Source organism: Salvelinus alpinus, chromosome 7 (genome assembly GCF_045679555.1).
Source record: "Salvelinus alpinus chromosome 7, SLU_Salpinus.1, whole genome shotgun sequence".
In the NCBI taxonomy this organism is placed as follows: Eukaryota; Metazoa; Chordata; class Actinopteri; order Salmoniformes; family Salmonidae; genus Salvelinus; species Salvelinus alpinus.
The window spans coordinates 36474204-36492377 of NC_092092.1; the positions used below are offsets into that span (position 1 = coordinate 36474204).

The window sequence follows — 18174 nt, forward strand, 5'->3', positions numbered from 1 at the left end:
CAAATCATAGACTTAATTATAATATAATAAACACACAGAAATACGAGTCTTAGTTTCTGGATTTGACCATATTAATGACCTATCATATCGAAAACAAAACGTTGTTTCTTTCAGAGAAGTACGGAGGCGTTCCATATTTTATCGGCCGTAACTAAAGTCTAAATATTGCTGTTACATTGCACAACCTTCAATGTTATGTCATAATTATGTAAAATTCTGGCAATTTTAATTACGGTCTTTTTTAGGAAGAAATGGTCTTCACACAGTTCGCAACGAGCCAGGCGGCCCAAACTGCTGCATATACCCTGACTCTGCTTGCCCTGAACGCAAAAGAGAAGTGACAATTTCCCTAATTAATATTGCCTGCTAACATGAATTTATTTTAACTAAATATGCAGGTTTAAAAAAATATACTTATGTATTGATTTTAAGAAAGGCATTGATGTTCATGGTTAGGTTCATTGGTGCAACGATGGTGCTTTTTTCCGGCGAATGTGCTTTAGTTAAATCATCACCCTTTTGGCGAAGTGGGCTGTGATTGATTGCAACACAGGACAAGCAAGTTAACTAGTAATATCATTAACCATGTGTAGTTAACTAGTGATTATGTTAAGATTGATTTTGTTTTTTATAAGTTTAATGCTCGCTAGAAACTTACCTTGGCTTCTTGCTGCACTCGCGTAACAGGTGATCAGCCTGCGACGCAGTCTCCTCGTGGATTGCAATGTAATCGGCCATAATCGGCGTTCAAAAATTACCGAATATGAAAACTTGAAATCGGCCTTAATTAATCGGCCATGGCGATAAACGCCCCAAAAAAGGCAGTTAAGTCCTCACCTTTCCTCTCCATGGGGATTTGTTGTCGTGTTTTCAGCTGTGATAAATAAACAACTTCCTCTTGCCCTGGCCAGCCTCCAACTCCCACCCTCCAAACAGACGAGTCATCTGACAGGATAATTCCCTTTGAGTCAGCTAGCCTGTCTACTGCTTCTCTCTCTTTTATTTATATATATATATTGTGTGATGGTTTGACTGACAGGTAGGTGTGTATGAGGCCGGGCAGCCGCCATCTTCCCCACCCAAAAAGCAGCGTTAAATGTTAATGAGCGGGCTGAAGTAGGCCCCTGATGCCCCGGCGTGCACGCTAACCTTTACACTAATTAAGGATGTGCTGGCATGGCGGCACGCCAGGGCACCTTGGTACGCTGGTGACTGGTGGCCAGACACAGCCCGGGAGAGCTACTGCCATCCTATGTCAGCCTTATTTGTCATTGGAGGAAGCAACGTGTAGTCAGGCGAGCGAGTCTGCAGGCAGGAGGAGGGCTCTTTTGATGGTGCTGGTGACCTCTCCTACCCAGCCTCTGCAGCGGTACATCATGGCTAATAAGTGCAGAGAGACTGCGACTACTGTACTGGAGCACGCAGCAGCACTGTGACAAGCCTGGCTGCAGACTCCAAAGAGTCCCCGGAATCAAAAGCGCCATCTCCGACGGCGTTTCATGTGTTGAATGTGGCGCAGTTTGTTTCTTTCTCTACCTTCATAAGAAAAGGGAGAGGTGTTACGGTACACATTGTACAGCCTCGTGGGAATTGTGGGCTTGTTGTGCAACTGTCAAGAGACTGACACTGCTGTTTTGGGAAAAACATTGCTTAGGCATAATAGACTGTACAAAATATTTGTTTCAAAAGCCAAAGAACAGAAATGATTTAGAGTTGATTATTTTTGTTATGATGGAGTACAATGGTTCTAGCTATAGTTTTGTTTATATACCGTTTTAGATGCTTAACGTATGTTTCTCTCCTCCCCCAGCCTCAAATACTACAGCCTTCCAGGCCATGGCCCAACAGGCAGCACCAACCCCACTCCCAGGAAAGATTAACAAACTCAGCCCACACCGAGGCCCCCAGTGAGCCAGCCTCCTTTAACCCTGGCTGTGGCTGGGGGGACAGTCTGGCCAGCAAGGCCCAGCACAGCTCCCGCTCTGGCCTGGCTTGCCCTAGCCCTGCTTCCACCCCTCCTGCTGGCTGTGTCCCTGGCCCAGAAGATCTCAGCCTTTTGCTCAGCACCCAGCTGAAGATCAGTGACTCCGAGGGTCCGGAGGGACGGACATGTTCTCCTCCCCACCCTGGATCAAGACTCAGGCTGGACTCAGCCAAAAGGATCCCTCCCCCTTGTCTCCCGCAGTCCCCCGGCTCTCTGAAGAAAGCCTCCATCCCTGAGAGGCCACATGAAGGCCCCACCACCACCACAACCACCACCACCCAGACGTCCATGGCAGGCTTCCCCAGGGTGGTGAGAGGAATCCAGGGTGGGGGTGGTCTCAGGCCGGGCCACATAGCTCCACAGTTACGGCTGAGTCTGCTCCCACCTGCCTCCAGAGGTCAACCCTGCTACAGCTCCGCACCCCAGTCCTCTGCCTCCTTTCTGGGCCCTGCCCTGCCCGCCTTCCCCCGGACCAGAGCACCCAGACAGACTCCAGGCCTCAGAGAACCAGAGAGTGGTGGGCTCAAGGCCAGAGGTCTAGGCCCTCCCAGCCTCTTACGACTCCCCAAGCCAAAGGGCCACTGATTGCTCTCTCAAAATTCTCAAACAGTGCCCTCTAGTAAGGCCATTCAGCACCACCCTCTACCCACTCAGACCCAAAAGATCAGACTTCTTCTAGAGGCTTCCGACCTCCCCTTAGTAAGGTTACCATGTCTACCCTGTGAGAAAGGATGACATGCAGACTTATAGGTTATGTCCTTTAATAGATAACCCAAAATAATATTTTATCTAACCTCTTCCAATAAGAATCATTCGAGGTCAAAAAAAATTGTCCCATGCACACATTTGATATCGCCTGAGACGAAGAAGTCAAGCATAACAGCTTATTGTTTATCCCCTCAAACTTGCTTCAACACTATCTGTCTGTGCGCAGATAAATAGATTGTTTTTGTGAAGTTCTGTTTCAAAGTGGGAACTGGCAGGATGCTTAACTTTCTATTCCCTCCAGCCCCAACAAGCTACAATTGCAACTTTACTTTCTGGCCCAAACTTTTCCCAAGATAATGAACATGCGTAGGAACACATTATTATCATTATCTGGCCTCAATATAGCATTTAGGGTTACATATACATACTCAATTGGGTTGAACTTTACAGGGCTCGACATTAATGCTTGTCCGCTTTCCCGGGGCAAGTAAGAAAAAAAAAATGGTTATGAAGAATACAGATTTAAGTTGTCCGAATGGACAAATAAAAAAAATCACTGAAACAATTAGGCGAATCCGATCAGAATTGGACCAGTGTCTCTGCAGAGCGCTTTAAAGTATAATTATTGTAGGCCTGCATTGACAGGCACAAGCGATCTTTCAATCATGCAGTCACGAGATGCGTTTTTGAGATCAAAGCAAGCCGCATGTGCACATGTTGATATTCATTGCTAGTTAGTGAGTTATTTGCCCAGTTATAGCTCATTTTTGGTCGAGAATGAAAATGCTGGAAAAGTTTGCATTACCTTGTCAGAGGAGATAGCAGGTAAAGTAATATCATACAACAGCCATATTGTGTAGATTGGCTTGTTCTCACTACTTAACTATTTAGCTATTAGCATGTATTAATGTGATGGCCTAAAATATATTTCCACCTGCGCTCGTGTATAACCGCAAATGTCGGACACGCAGTTGATACGGGCGCGCAGTTGATGAAACAAATGCTGCATACTCCGGTTGTAAAACCGTCTCGCAAGCGCTAAAATCCTCTCCTATTCAATACTGGCCATGTAATTCTGCCAAAGTCTTAAGAAAATATATTTTTTAATAGCTTAATTGACAAGTAATTCCTATGCTGTCAAGATTTTCCATGAACACTGAATATTTTAACCTTACAAATAGATAAACAAGTGACTTGAATTTTCGGACAAGTATAAAAATCAGTCTTACTTGTCTGAAGGACACGTGGCTTAGAAAGTTCATGTCAAGCCAAGCTTTACTTACTGCCTGTATGTAGTGGTTGGGCTTAGTATAACTTTGATTTCTCTGTAGACAGGAACTTTAATTTACCTGATATAATCTCTGTGTAACAGTGTGGTAGAGGGATTAAGACAATATAACACAGTGGAACGGTTACAGGAACAGAGAATCCCTTTTGACTTGAAGGGGAACATTTGGTTGTATAGACTAGACAATATAGTTAGTTACATCAGATGTTGTCCCTCTGGCTAAACTGGGGGGGGATTCTACTTGCTGAGTGATGTTCTAAAGTTCCCCTTGCTACACAGCCAGTAGTATGTCCCTCTCACAGGAGGTTGGTGGCACCTTCATTTGGAGGGGAAGGGCTCGTGGTAATGACTGGAGCGGAATCAGTGGAATGGTATCAAATACATCAAACAAATGGTTTATGTGCCGTTCTCCCCTCAGCAGCCTCCTGTGTTCTCTGGTTTTGAAACACCTTTATTATTTCTGCCTTGTACCCTGAGAATGCCTTACGCTTTTAAGTGCACTCTCAAAAGTAGCTGTATGTTGCACTGTACCCTTCTGTCTACCGAGCGTCTGTATCTGTCTTTGTCTGTGTGGTGGTGCAGTTTGATTGCGACACGGGGACAACAAAGAGATCAGAGGAGCCATCTTGTGCAATTGGTGCTCTCTGAGCCTTCTTTGTTCCCCCCGTGCTTCCATCATGAGCAGGTCTAGTTTGGTCTGTGGGTAGAGGGTCACCCACATGCTACCTTAATGAGGCTGCACCAGAGAAGAGCTCAGCCTCTCAGCCCAACTACACAGCAGACGTGCTTCAGGCCAGGTCCCTGAATGGAAGGGGACAGAAAGAAAGATAAATAATTTCCTAGCATGAAACAATGTTGCTGGTGTAATGCAGAGGCTGGTGGCAACGTCCACGTGAATCCGTAATGATTCTGAGTCGGATCCAGTTGGCATGGTAACACGGCTGAGTGGCACGGTGGAGGGGTGTGAGGATGTCGAGTGGGTTACGCACACGCTCAGTGTGTCCCTGTCGATAGCAGGGCCAGGCATGCTCCTTTGACATCCGCTGAGACTTAACCCTCCATTTTTTTTCCCCCACTACTACTTCTCTCACTCCTTCCTCAAAAGGTGATTGACCCACCGTGATGCACTCATTGTAAGTCTGAGTGTCAAGGAGGGTGGAGAGGGACACAATGACTCATTTGCTTTTCTTCAAAGCCATCATGTCTAACTACTTCCTGGTCTGTTACTATGTTTAGTCCTTGAGAGCTTTAAGTAGTAGCCAACGGGCACCATTTGTACCCTTGACCTATCAGGTCCTTATTTCCTTGATGTCATAACTGATCTTTTGATCCCAATTCAGTTGGCTGCGTGTACGTTGTAGAATGAGCGGAACGTCACCCAGTCAAAACGGTCTCAAAGACGAGAATAAAAATGCCTATTTCTGTAACTTAATTTGGCATTTCTTCTTCCCCAACTAAAGCTTTAACATGTTTTTCTATGCAACACAGTTATGCTCTAGTCATGGAAGATAAGTCACAGTGGTACATAGTCATGGGCAATGAGCTGGTTGCCTCCATGAACCCTTCTCGTTATGGGCGTATGAAAAGCCAGATGTAAGTGTACTTGATATCTGAAGCACTTGTTTTGCTGCCACCAAGTATTTGTCTTCCCATTCCTAAATGATTGGAAGCCATGCCCCCTAATGGCCATCACGAGGACTCACCTTATAGGTTTAGGTCAAGCGTTTTGAAGTGCTTTCTGCACCAACCCTACAACGCATGCGTACAACATCACCTTGTTCTGAATCTGCCTCAGGACCTGAAAAACATCAACTCTGCTATTTGGAATGCACGGCTGCTTCCAATCCCACCCAGATAAGAACCAAATACTTTTTATACATTTAATCTCTTCAATGATGAACAAACAAACTATTTGAGGTTTGTCGGGATGAGGAAGAGATTAATTTAATCAATTCCTGTTTGACAGTCAGAGTCCTTGACTTAAAGGATTTAGAATGTTCAGGGGGAAGGAATATTTAAAAAAAAATATTAACGAGATCAGAAGCCCTAACATGTTTGTCTCTGAGAAATTCTCACCCAAAACCCCCAAAATAGGAGTGAATTAAAGTTATTGAGAAGGGTTGTGATTTGTTAGTCATGCATTATTATTTTTTGGTTGTCTAGCTTTGCTTGGCTTACCATATTATGGTATGTAGATTAAACAAATGTCAAATAAATAACTCGCCCTCAAAATGACTGCATGGGATAGCATCACGTAGCAGTATTCACCGTAAAGCACTCTTGCTGTTGTTGTGTATTACAGAAGTGCCTGCTTTTGTGACTTCCTTTCCCGCAGTCCTGAACATAACATTTTGTTATGTAGATGAGTGTGGTTCTGGAGCTTGGTCCCACTGCCCGGCTGTGTTGCTGAAAGAGGAAGGAGGTCTGCCTTGGGTTCACAGGTGAATCCCACTCCTTGCGGCATCTGGCTGCCAGTGGGGCTCCCTCCGCCCCTCTACAGGGTTCAACACAGGGATGTATTATGCTCTCCCAGGCTATCAGATGTTAGCATGCCGACCTCACTTAGTATTCACTGTCCCAGACTCACACAGACAACCCGTTCTGACTGGGAAGGGCAAACCTGTTTGTGTCTGTCTCACTACAGAAGCATCCTCTGTATTCAAAAAGCAGGCCAAGCTATGCTTCCAGTGTTGTCTCAGCCCTGACGTTTTGAATTTCAAGTGTTCAGATTTGCTTTGCTGCCGTCTCAATGCACTCTGGTGTGCCCCCTTGTCCTTGTGAGCAGTCATAAGTAGATCTGCCGCTGTGCTGCTCGTCTCTTTCCGAATTTAGAACAAATCTCAGTTTTAGGCTCTTAACTTTTTTTTCCTCCGTTTTTTTTTAAACAGTAGTTTAATTCATGAAATTACATTGTAAACAGCGGCATGTGTTTGCTGCTCATTACGATCTGTTCAATTCATGTTTAATGTTCCTCATTATCTCAAATGGCACCCCGTTCCCTTTTATAGTGCACTAAATTTTACCAGAGCCTTATGAGCCCTTGTCAAAAGTAGTGCACTATATAGGGAATAGGGGGCTATTTGGAACGCAGTTGTCTGTCTGTCTAGAGTTTTTCCAGACCTTGTGACCTGCCAAAGAAAAATTGGGCTATCACTACCCGAGTTTTTTAAAATGTATTTTATTCTTCTGGTCAGGTCACTTGGTAATTAGAAAGTCCTGGCCACTTATCTTATGGACAGTGAGGACTGGGTTCAGGTCCATAATCTTCTGCTTTGTTGTCGTCTGATATCACTGCTCTGAACTTAAACTCCATAACATGAGTCTGTTTTGAATATACTAATCAATATGGCAGATGTACTGTATGACTACTGTCCTGTTTCTTTCACCTCGCTAGCATCACATTGACTGTACATTGTACTGTATAACTTATTTTCCTCACCTATGACAGGAAATTAAAACGGAGGGACTCTGCTCAGAGGATCGGTTGTGTTTCCTCATGTATTTGTGTTTATCTTCCTGCCACTTCTGTTTTAATTCCATGTTTGCTATACTGTTATTTAATATGTGCAATACGATTAACGATTGAGAGCATACTGTTGTACACAATACTAATTATTTATGTCTATGATATCCAATATCTATATCTGTGTAATTGTCACTGAATTCTTGTGAGCTTGTCAAAAAAGAAACATCTCAATCTGAAATGCACTTTAAATGGTTGTGTTGAGACTGAATATGAATGAATGAACTTAAACGTGTTGAACTACTTTTTGTTTTGATTCTGCTCCCCACCCTATTTGCTGTGATGTCTCTGAGGCTACGGAGTGGCTGAGCGCTCAAATAAAGACTGCACCCAATCTACTGTGTGTGTGTGTGTGTGTGTGTGTGTGTGTACACAGTGATAATGTGGTGGGAAAAGGAAGTGGTTAGGTCTGGGGTTGGCATGAGAGGGTAGGAACCAAGGAGAGATGCAGTCAGTGGTGGTTTGGGATGGGGATAAGGGGACGAGACGCTTGGAAAAGAGAGACATGAGTGGTTTGTACAGTAAGAGAAGTGGTGGGACATGAGTGGTTTGGATGGGGTTTTGGGTGAGGGTGGTAAGAGTGTAGGGATCGACGGGCTAGGGTGAGATGACTGTGTTCATTCACTCAAAGGGAAGTACAGCCGTGAGCTGTCCAGTGACATGAGCCTACCAGGTGAGCTAAATCGCTTTGAGGCAAGCATGAGAGCCTCAGCTGTCCCGGACGACTGTGATCACGCTCTCCGTAGCCGACGTGAGTAAGACCTTTAAACAGGTCAACATACAAAAACAAGGCTACGGGGCCAGACTGCTTACCAGGACGTGTGCTTCGGGCATGTGCTGACCAACTGGCAGGTGTCTTCACTGACATTTTCAACATCTCCCTGATTAGGTCTGTAATACCAACATGTTTCAAGCAGACCACCATAGTCCCTGTGCCCGAGAACACAAAGGCAACCTGCCTAAATGACTACAGACCCGTAGCACTCACGTCCGTAGCCATGAAGCACTTTGAAAGGCTGGTAATGGCTCACATCAACTCCTTTATCCCAGAAACCCTAGACCCACTCCAATTTGCATACCGCCCACACAGATCCACAGATGATGCTATCTCTATTGCACTCCACACTGCCCTTTCCCACCTGGACAAAAGGAACACTTATGTGAGAATGCTATTCATTGACTACAGCTCAGTGTTTAACACCATAGTACCCTCAAAGCTCATCACTAAGCTAAGGATCCTGGGACTAAATACCTCCCTCTGCAACTGGATCCTGGACTTCCTGACGGGCCGCCCCCAGGTGGTGAGGGTAGCAATACATCTACCACGCTGATCCTCTGGGGGTGCGTGCTCAGTCCCCTCCTGTACTCCCCGTTCACCCACGACTGCATGGCCAGGAACGACTGCATGGCCAGGAACGACTGCAACACAACAGTGGTAGGCTTGATCACCGACAATGACGAGACGGCCTATAGGGAGGTCAGAGACCTGGCCGGGTGGTGCCAGAATAACAACCTATCCGTCAACGTAACCAAGACTAAGGAGATGATTGTGGACTACAGGAAGAGGAGGACCGAGTACGCCCCCATTCTCATCGATGGGGCTGTAGTGGAGCCGGTTGAGAGATTCAAGTTCCTTGGTGTCCACAACAAACTAGAATGGTCCAAACACACCAAGACAGTCGTGAAGAGGGCACGACAAAGCCTATTCCCCCTCAGAAACTAAAAAGATTTGGCATGGGTCCTGAGATCCTCAAAAGGTTCTACAGCTGCACCATCGAGAGCGTCCTGACTGGTTGCATCACTGCCTGGTACGGCAATTGCTCGGCCTCTGACCGCAAGGCACTACAGAGGGTAGTGCGTACGGCCCAGTACATCACTGGGGCTAAGCTGCCTGCCGTCCAGGACCTCTACACCAGGCGGTGTCAGAGGAAGGCCCTAAATATTGTCAAAGACCCCAGCCACCTCAGTCATAGACTGTTCTCTTTACTACCACATGGCAAGCGGTACCGGAGTCCAGGACGAAAAGGCTTCTCAACAGTTTTTACCCCCAAGCCATAAGACTCCTGAACCCCCCCAACCCCTCTTTTACGCTGCTGCTGCTCTGTTTATCATATATGCATAGTCACTTTATCTATACATGCATGTACAGTGTGCTCCAAAATTACTGGCACCCCTGACTGGCAATGCACAAACAATGCTTAAACAAATATAAACAATATAATTATAGAGAAAGTAGTTTCTCTATAATTATATTGTTTATATTTTTTTAAGTATTGTTTGTGCATTGCCAGTTAGGGGTGCTAGTAATTTTGGAGCCCACTGCACATACTACCTCAATTGGCCCGACCAACCAGTGCTCTGGCACATTGGCTAACCGGGCTATCTGCGTTGTTTCCCGCCACCCCCTCTTTTACGCTACTGCTACTCTGTTCATCATATATGCATAGTCACTTTAACCATATCTACATGTACATACTACCTCAATCAGCCTGACTAACCAGTGTCTGTATGTGGGCTCGTTACTTTTATAGCCTCGCTACTGTTATCTTTCAGTATTTTTACTTCTTTACTTACCTATTGTTCACCTAATACCTTTTTTGCACTATTGGTTAGAGTCTGTAAGTAAGCATTTCACTGTAACCTGTTGTAACCTGTTGTATTCGGCGCACACAAAATTTACTTTGATTTGAAAATACAACAACTGCACGAGGCCTGCACACAGCCCAAAGAGCAGCAAAACTACTCACACACAGTGACGCTCTCCTCTCTCTGCAGCTCTATCTGTCAGCTCTAATGAAATGGCGTGCTGACTGCCACAGGCATAAGAAGTTTATATAGTCGTTTTGCATTCAGGTCAATTCTTTACTATGTCGGGAAGAGGGCAAAGTTTCAAGGGGGACTCAGCTGTTGCATATTTATCTCGGCATAAGAGGGGAAGTTGTCATTGAAAACCCTCTCTTTCAATAGAGTGCTGTAGGGTTGTGGCAGCTTCATTTCCCACAGGTTATATACAGTCCTCTTTTTAACTTTCTCTGTTCCCAGAAGTTCCCATGAGTGTGGTGTGCCAGTGGAGATCTATTTTCACCACGCCACCACCTCTGGAAGTAAACCAATACCTAGGTGTGATGGGAAAAGGAATTATACTGAACAAAAATATAAACGCAACAATTTCTACGATTTTACTGAGTTACAATTGATATAAGTCAATTGAAATAAATGAATGAGGCCGTAATCTATGGATTTCACATCACTGGGAATCCAGATATGCAGCTGTTGGTCACAGATACCTTAAAAAAAAGTAGACTGGAATGTTGTCCCACTCCTCTTCAATGGCTGTGCGAAGTTGCTGGATATTGACGGGCACTGGAACACGTTGTCGTACACGTCGATCCAGAGCATCCCAAACATGCTCAATGGGTGACATGTCTGAGTATGCAGGCCATGGAACAACTGGGACATTTTCAGCGTCCCGGAATTGTGTACAAATCCTTGTGACATGGGGCTGTGGATTATCATGCTGAAACATGAGGTGATGGCGGCAGATGAATGGCACGACAATGGGCCCCAGGATCTCGTCACGGTATCTTTGTGCATTCAAATTGCCATCGAAAAAATGGAAGTGTTTATTGTCCGTAGCTTATGCCTAAACATACCCTAACCCCAATTCCACCATGGGACACTCTGTTCACAATATTGACATCGGCAAACCGCTCGTCCACATGACGCCATACACGTGGTCTGCGGTTGTGAGGCCGGTTGGACGTACTGCCAAACTCTTTAAAACGATGTTGGAGGTGGCTTATGGCAGAGAAAGGAACATTCAATGCTCTGGTGGACATTCCTCCAGTCAGCATGTCAATTGCGTGCTCCCTCAACTTGAGACGTCTGTGGCTTTGTGTTGTGACAAAACTGCACATTTTAGAGTGACCTTTTATTGCCCCCAGCATAAAGTGCACCTGTATAATGATCCTGCTGTTTAATAAGCTTATTGATATGCCACACCTGTCAGGTGCATGGATTATCTTGACTAAGGAGAAATGCTCAAACAGGAATGTGAAAATAATTATAAACTTTGTGCGTATGGAACATTGCTGGGATCTTATTTCAGCTTATGAAACATGGGACCAACACGTTACATGTCGATAATTTTTTTTTTGTTCAGTGTAAATCTGGTTTAACAGAGCAAAGCCATCAGCCACCCAGGCACCACACTCAGCAGTACAGGTGATTTACAAGAGGCCAAGCTAAATGGAGACCTCTGAGCAATAAAACCCACATAGTGCTCCCATTACTCACTAGCTTTATCTTTCTCACCATTGGCCACAGCATAGCAGATGTACTATGGGCCTTAAAGGGCCAATGCAGCCGTCTTTATCTCTATAGCAATCATTTCTGGATAACAACTGTGATTGTTTTAAATGAAAATGGTCAAAAAGAAACAAAAATAGCTTCTTAATAAAGAGCAATTTCTCAAGCGAGAATTTTGCTAGGACAGGTGGTCTAAGTGGGGAGGGAAAACTCAAAATTAGCTGCTATTGGCAGAGGTTTGGAACTATTTCTTATTGGTCAATCTAAGTAACATAAAACAATCTCCATCAAAATCCTTCAGTTTAAGCTAGAGATATCAGATATTTGTTGCATGGGCCGCGTCTCAATATGCCTATGGGCTGCGTCTCAATCCACCACATCCGCCTATGTCGGCCTTCCGCATCTGCGGTGGAAGGTGGCCGAGCTACAGCGGTATTTGTCAGACCATGAGTCATCTCGAAAATCTGTCTTATCATGAAAACGTCTGTAGCATTCAAACTATTACGACCACTCTATGGAAAGGGAGACTCATAAAAACGATGGTGTTCTCTGTTTGGTCTACGACCCCCACAAGTGTCACAGGACTCATCTGAAGGTAACCCCTACAAACAAATAGAAGTATGTCAACAAAAATAAGGGGTTAAAGAACTAAAATAATTCCTCAACGTAATACACTGCTCAAAAAAATAAAGGGAACACTTAAACAACACAATGTAACTCCAAGTCAATCACACTTCTGTGAAATCAAACTGTCCACTTAGGAAGCAACACTGATTGACAATACATTTCACATGCTGTTGTGCAAATGGAATAGACAAAAGGTGGAAATTATAGGCAATTAGCAAGACACCCCCAAAAAAGGAGTGATTCTGCAGGTGGTGACCACAGACCACTTCTCAGTTCCTATGCTTCCTGGCTGATGTTTTGGTCACTTTTGAATGCTGGCGGTGCTCTCACTCTAGTGGTAGCATGACACGGAGTCTACAACCCACACAAGTGGCTCAGGTAGTGCAGTTCATCCAGGATGGCACATCAATGCGAGCTGTGGCAAAAAGGTTTGCTGTGTCTGTCAGCGTAGTGTCCAGAGCATGGAGGCGCTACCAGGAGACAGGCCAGTACATCAGGAGACGTGGAGGAGGCCGTAGGAGGGCAACAACCCAGCAGCAGGACCGCTACCTCCGCCTTTGTGCAAGGAGGTGCACTGCCAGAGCCCTGCAAAATGACCTCCAGCAGGCCACAAATGTGCATGTGTCAGCATATGGTCTCACAAGGGGTCTGAGGATCTCATCTCGGTACCTAATGGCAGTCAGGCTACCTCTGGCGAGCACATGGAGGGCTGTGCGGCCCCACAAAGAAATGCCACCCCACACCATGACTGACCCATCACCAAACCGGTCATGCTGGAGGATGTTGCAGGCAGCAGAACGTTCTCCACGGCGTCTCCAGACTCTGTCACGTCTGTCACATGTGCTCATGTGCTCAGTGTGAACCTGCTTTCATCTGTGAAGAGCACAGGGCGCCAGTGGCGAATTTGCCAATCTTGGTGTTCTCTGGCAAATGCCAAACGTCCTGCACGGTGTTGGGCTGTAAGCACAACCCCCACCTGTGGACGTCGGGCCCTCATACCACCCTCATGGAGTCTGTTTATGACCGTTTGAGCAGACACATGCACATTTGTGGCCTGCTGGAGGTCATTTTGCAGGGCGCTGGCAGTGCTCCTCCTTGCACAAAGGCGGAGGTAGCGGTCCTGCTGCTGGGTTGTTGCCCTCCTACGGCCTCCTCCACGTCTCCTGATGTACTGGCCTGTCTCCTGGTAGCGCCTCCATGCTCTGGACACTACGCTGACAGACACAGCAAACCTTTTTGCCACAGCTCGCATTGATGTGCCATCCTGGATGAACTGCACTACCTGAGCCACTTGTGTGGGTTGTAGACTCCGTCTCATGCTACCACTAGAGTGAGAGCACCGCCAGCATTCAAAAGTGACCAAAACATCAGCCAGGAAGCATAGGAACTGAGAAGTGGTCTGTGGTCACCACCTGCAGAATCACTCCTTTTTTGGGGGTGTCTTGCTAATTGCCTATAATTTCCACCTTTTGTCTATTCCATTTGCACAACAGCATGTGACATTTATTGTCAATCAGTGTTGCTTCCTAAGTGGACAGTTTGATTTCACAGAAGTGTGATTGACTTGGAGTTACATTGTGTTGTTTAAGTGTTCCCTTTATTTTTTTGAGCAGTGTATATCTCCAAGATATAGGACAGACACTTCAAAACCTTATTCCTTATGATGTATTTTTTGACTGTCTTTTTTTGCCATTTATTAAATGTGTTATTCAATGTGTTTCTATGGGCTATAGTAGTGAAGACCAAATTCTATATTTTATCAAATAATAATAAAAAAATGAATACCTAAAGGGGTCCCCCCGGCTTAGACTTTGAGGTTAACATTTTCTGATGATGATATTTTCAAAACAGCTCTTACACTAAAAGAGCATTATCATAATTTTCACAATTTCACAGTATTATTCCAACCTCATAGTGTGGAAATGTATATAAAACACAGAAAAACCACGTTTTTGACTGCACTGGGCCTTTAAAGATTGATCTGGTCTGGGCTCCTCAGATATATTAAATAGATTGACATGAGAAACCACATTTCGTATTCCCTGCTCGATCCCAGAGAGAATCCGTGTCCCGAGAGTTTCAGTTGAATTATATGCTTTTAAAGTTTCAGTGGATTGGAGATTTAGTTGAGAAGTCAGCGATATTTTTGATAGGTTACTGTGGCACAGTAGTGTTGAAAGAGTCATGAGTGAGTGCTACTGTATGAGGGCCCACTTTTCGTTTTGCTGTAAATTTCAGAAGAGCAAGCACTGTGAGCAGACATGGGAATTCACCCCTGCAGCCCAGTCATTCACTGGTAAAGTCAGTTTATATAACGCCTAGGTTACTGACATGTAACAAGACAGTCACACACACACACACCAAAAATAAATCGGCAGATAAACCATGAATATATCTATGTCTTTACAGAAGGCAAAGCAGGTTGTTTGGAGTAAATCACAAACCTGAAAGAGGATGTTCTGGAATGCTTCACATCCAGTCTGGAAATAGAAAATCTCAAGTCCCAGAATAAGCCACTTCTTAATCCAGAACTTGAATGGATTTTTGGGCAATTAAACCAAACAATTTCCATGATTGCAGCAAATCATGTTTCAAAGAGGCCAAGGCGTGTAGCTCCCTCCTCTCAGCAGCATGAGAGGGAGACTTGAGATACAAACACACATAATTATCATTAACTCAGACTAACAATGGCATGTATTAAAGCACTGTGCCATTTCCAAGAAGGCTAAAATGGATTTTAAAGATTTGTCTCCGTTAGGGGATGCATGATGTACTCAATTAGCAAGTCTCCATTTTTGGTGAATCCAGTGCAAATATCAAATGATTCCCCATAGTCCACTCCATATACCGCACATATACAGTACCATCATATAACACCAACAAACAATCATAACCGTGTCATCTACCACAAGTTTATATGAAGCATTCGTCAGCCATCTGTCGATCAGTCTCCCTTTGTTCTCAACGCTTGTGACATGAGCACTTAAAACCCCCCTCCTTAATCCTCACCCTTCCATACATTTCCCCTTCCCATTAGGGCTGGGCTGGCTATCGATCGCCACCGCCGCACGGCCCCACATCCACTTTAATAACTTTAATGCCCCTCCGAGATACCAGAGGAGACAAGCTGAAGAGATTGAGATGTTCTGGGGCTGACGGTGCAGGCACTGACAGATTGAGTTCAGGGCCTGCCTGTGCCCCTCCGCCTATCTCCCGCTCCACAGTGTGTCTAGGAGGCTATCAAGAGGAGGGTAGGACTCCAATAGAACTGTGATGAAGCTGTAATTATTGTGTTTAGGCTAATCAGTAGCGCCCCTTGGGAAGTACAGTTACAGAAAGATCCTGGAGTTCATTTCTCATTTGTGGTAGAAGAGAAGATAATAAGATGGAACAACAGGAAATAGGAGGTTCTGGTTACTGAAGTAGCTATTCTACTGCCATTTTTACAGCCGTTCATTTACACACACACACACACACACACACACACACACACAAACACACACACACACACGGTAGTTAAAGCAATTATGCATTCAGTGTGGAACTGGAGAGAGAGGTTAGAAACTCAGACAAGATGCTTATTCACTGTGACTGAGCCTCTGTCTAGACATGCTGGTCATCCAACAACAACAAGGTAGCCCTACATCTCATGATGTACCTAATATCTCACCAAATTCTGAAAAATGCCTCAATTTTGCTGTGACGGGTTGAGGATGACAAAAAGTAACGGTTCTGTGTCCTGGCGCTCCATCTTGCTGGCGCCCTTGACAATGTTGAGTGCAAAAACGTTCATCTCGCTAGAGCTTAATCTTCAAATGTTTTGAACCACTTCCCCAACATCACAGCTGTTCATTTACGCACACACACACACACACACACACACACACCTTAGCAACTGCCTCTGTTTTGGCTATTCTCTGTGAATATCCTCATCACCTGCAGCGTGTATTGTATAATTCTGCACCGTTGGAATAGACCCCCAGATCTCCAATACTACCTTCTGGCTGTACTTTCAAATATTCAGGCGGCTGCAGGCGAACTGCTTCCACAAGTAGCGCTGAGCAGAACAACACGTCTATAATCATCTCCCAAGATACAACTGCCAGGCCTCTCCTTCCTTCCCTCCTTATTATTTCAACATTTCCCTCGTTTGCTTGTTCTGCAACTTTTGCACATTGACCTATCTATCCTGTGGAAGGTGAAGGGAGGGGGTGCTTAGTTGGTAGATGCTGTTTAGGGAGGCAGTGTTGTGTGAGGGAGATAAGAAAAGTACTGGCAGTGGAAACTTTCCATCAAGTAAGCATACCGGGGCAGAGACAATCACAACACAATATTACACAGATTAATCCTTGTCTGGCTATTTCTCTATACAATGATGTCGCGTATAACAGCTCCCCTGATCCCCGCAGAACCATGAGATAGCCTAGTGCTACTGTACACAGGAGCGAATGTGGTTGACACAATGAGCGAATGTGTTTTAATTGCATCTGTTTTGCGTCTTGGCGAGCTGTCATCCACACAGGGAGAACATATATTATGTGAATCTAAAGCATATGTAAAATGTCTCTAGTTTGAACATGAAACAAAAGGTAATTGTAAAGTGTCCATCACATGAGCTTAATTGGCAGTGCAAACTTAAGTGATAATGCCCTCGAAGCCGGTGTTTGGATATATATCCTCCGGACACCGGCTTCGAGGGAATTATCACTTTTATACAACGGGTTACCAACATATTCAAATAATGATAATGGATGTGTCCAAACAACACATAACACAATCTCTTCAAACTTAATCTGGAAAGACTGCAAACTAGCTGCACTTCGTTTCGTTGGACCTTTCTTCAATTTACATCTCTTTGTATATATCCATAAAAATCATGCAAGCTGATTCATGATTTCGACTGGCTGAGAAATTATGCCTGAAACAATTTTGCAAATGTCAGAGAGACAGACAGCAAGGTTTATACAAATCTCCACTGTTGAAAACTAAATGTTAGTCTAAAAGAAATGTGAGATAATGTCTAGATGCTTTTTATAGTGGAGATCAAGTTTATAAATTGCCTGGCTGGGCTGATGAGACAGTGGATTGCGCAGTCAGGTGGAACAGAGTAAATAGGCATTTTAACGTCATAGATATACTGGAGCTGATGGTAACTTATGGAATAGACACCGGAATGCGGTTTTAACCAATCAGCATTCAGGATTAGACCCACCCATTGTATAAATAGCATTGATTGGTATATGTAGCATTTGGGCAGCCTAGTGGTTAGAGCGTTGGGCCAGTAATCAGAAGGTTGCTGGATCGAATCCCCGAGCTAACAAGGTAAAAATCTGTCTTTCTGCCCCTGATCAAGGCAGTTAACCCATTGTTCCCCGGGCGCTGAAGACGTGGATGTCGATTAAGGCAGCCCCCCGCACTGATTCATAGGGGTTGGGTTAAATGCGGAAGACATTTCAGTTGAATACATTCAGTTGGACAACTGACTAGGTATCCCCCCCTTTCCCCATTTTGGAAGAGTGCTCATTTACCCAGTGAAACCCTGAGACAATCCATCGACCTCATCAATCCATCGACCTCATTGAGATGTTTTCCATAGAGCAGCGGCACATGAGGTAAGATAGATGTTCCCCATTTCCCCCCCTGCATTCACTCATTCACCCAGAATCAGTCCCCTGGGCTGTGGATCTAATCCAGTGTTTCCCAAACTCGGTCCCTGGACCCTAAGAGGTGCACGTT

General features: G+C 44.9%; 1 protein-coding gene across 3 annotated transcripts in view; it reads left to right on the forward strand.

The window, feature by feature from the left end:
• Positions 1-7841, forward strand: part of LOC139580935 (serine-rich coiled-coil domain-containing protein 2-like) — a 96318-nt gene extending 88477 nt beyond the window's left edge. Inside the window, exon 11 of one of the 3 annotated variants that reach the window (XM_071410099.1) lies at positions 1811-2057. In XM_071410099.1, coding sequence (XP_071266200.1) covers positions 1811-1911 — 101 coding nt within the window. In that variant the 3' untranslated portion in view covers positions 1912-2057. Of the gene's footprint in view, positions 1-1810 lie in introns of all 3 variants that reach the window. The other 2 variants (XM_071410098.1, XM_071410097.1) reach the window with 2 other exon arrangements.
• Positions 7842-18174: the final 10333 nt, after the last annotated feature.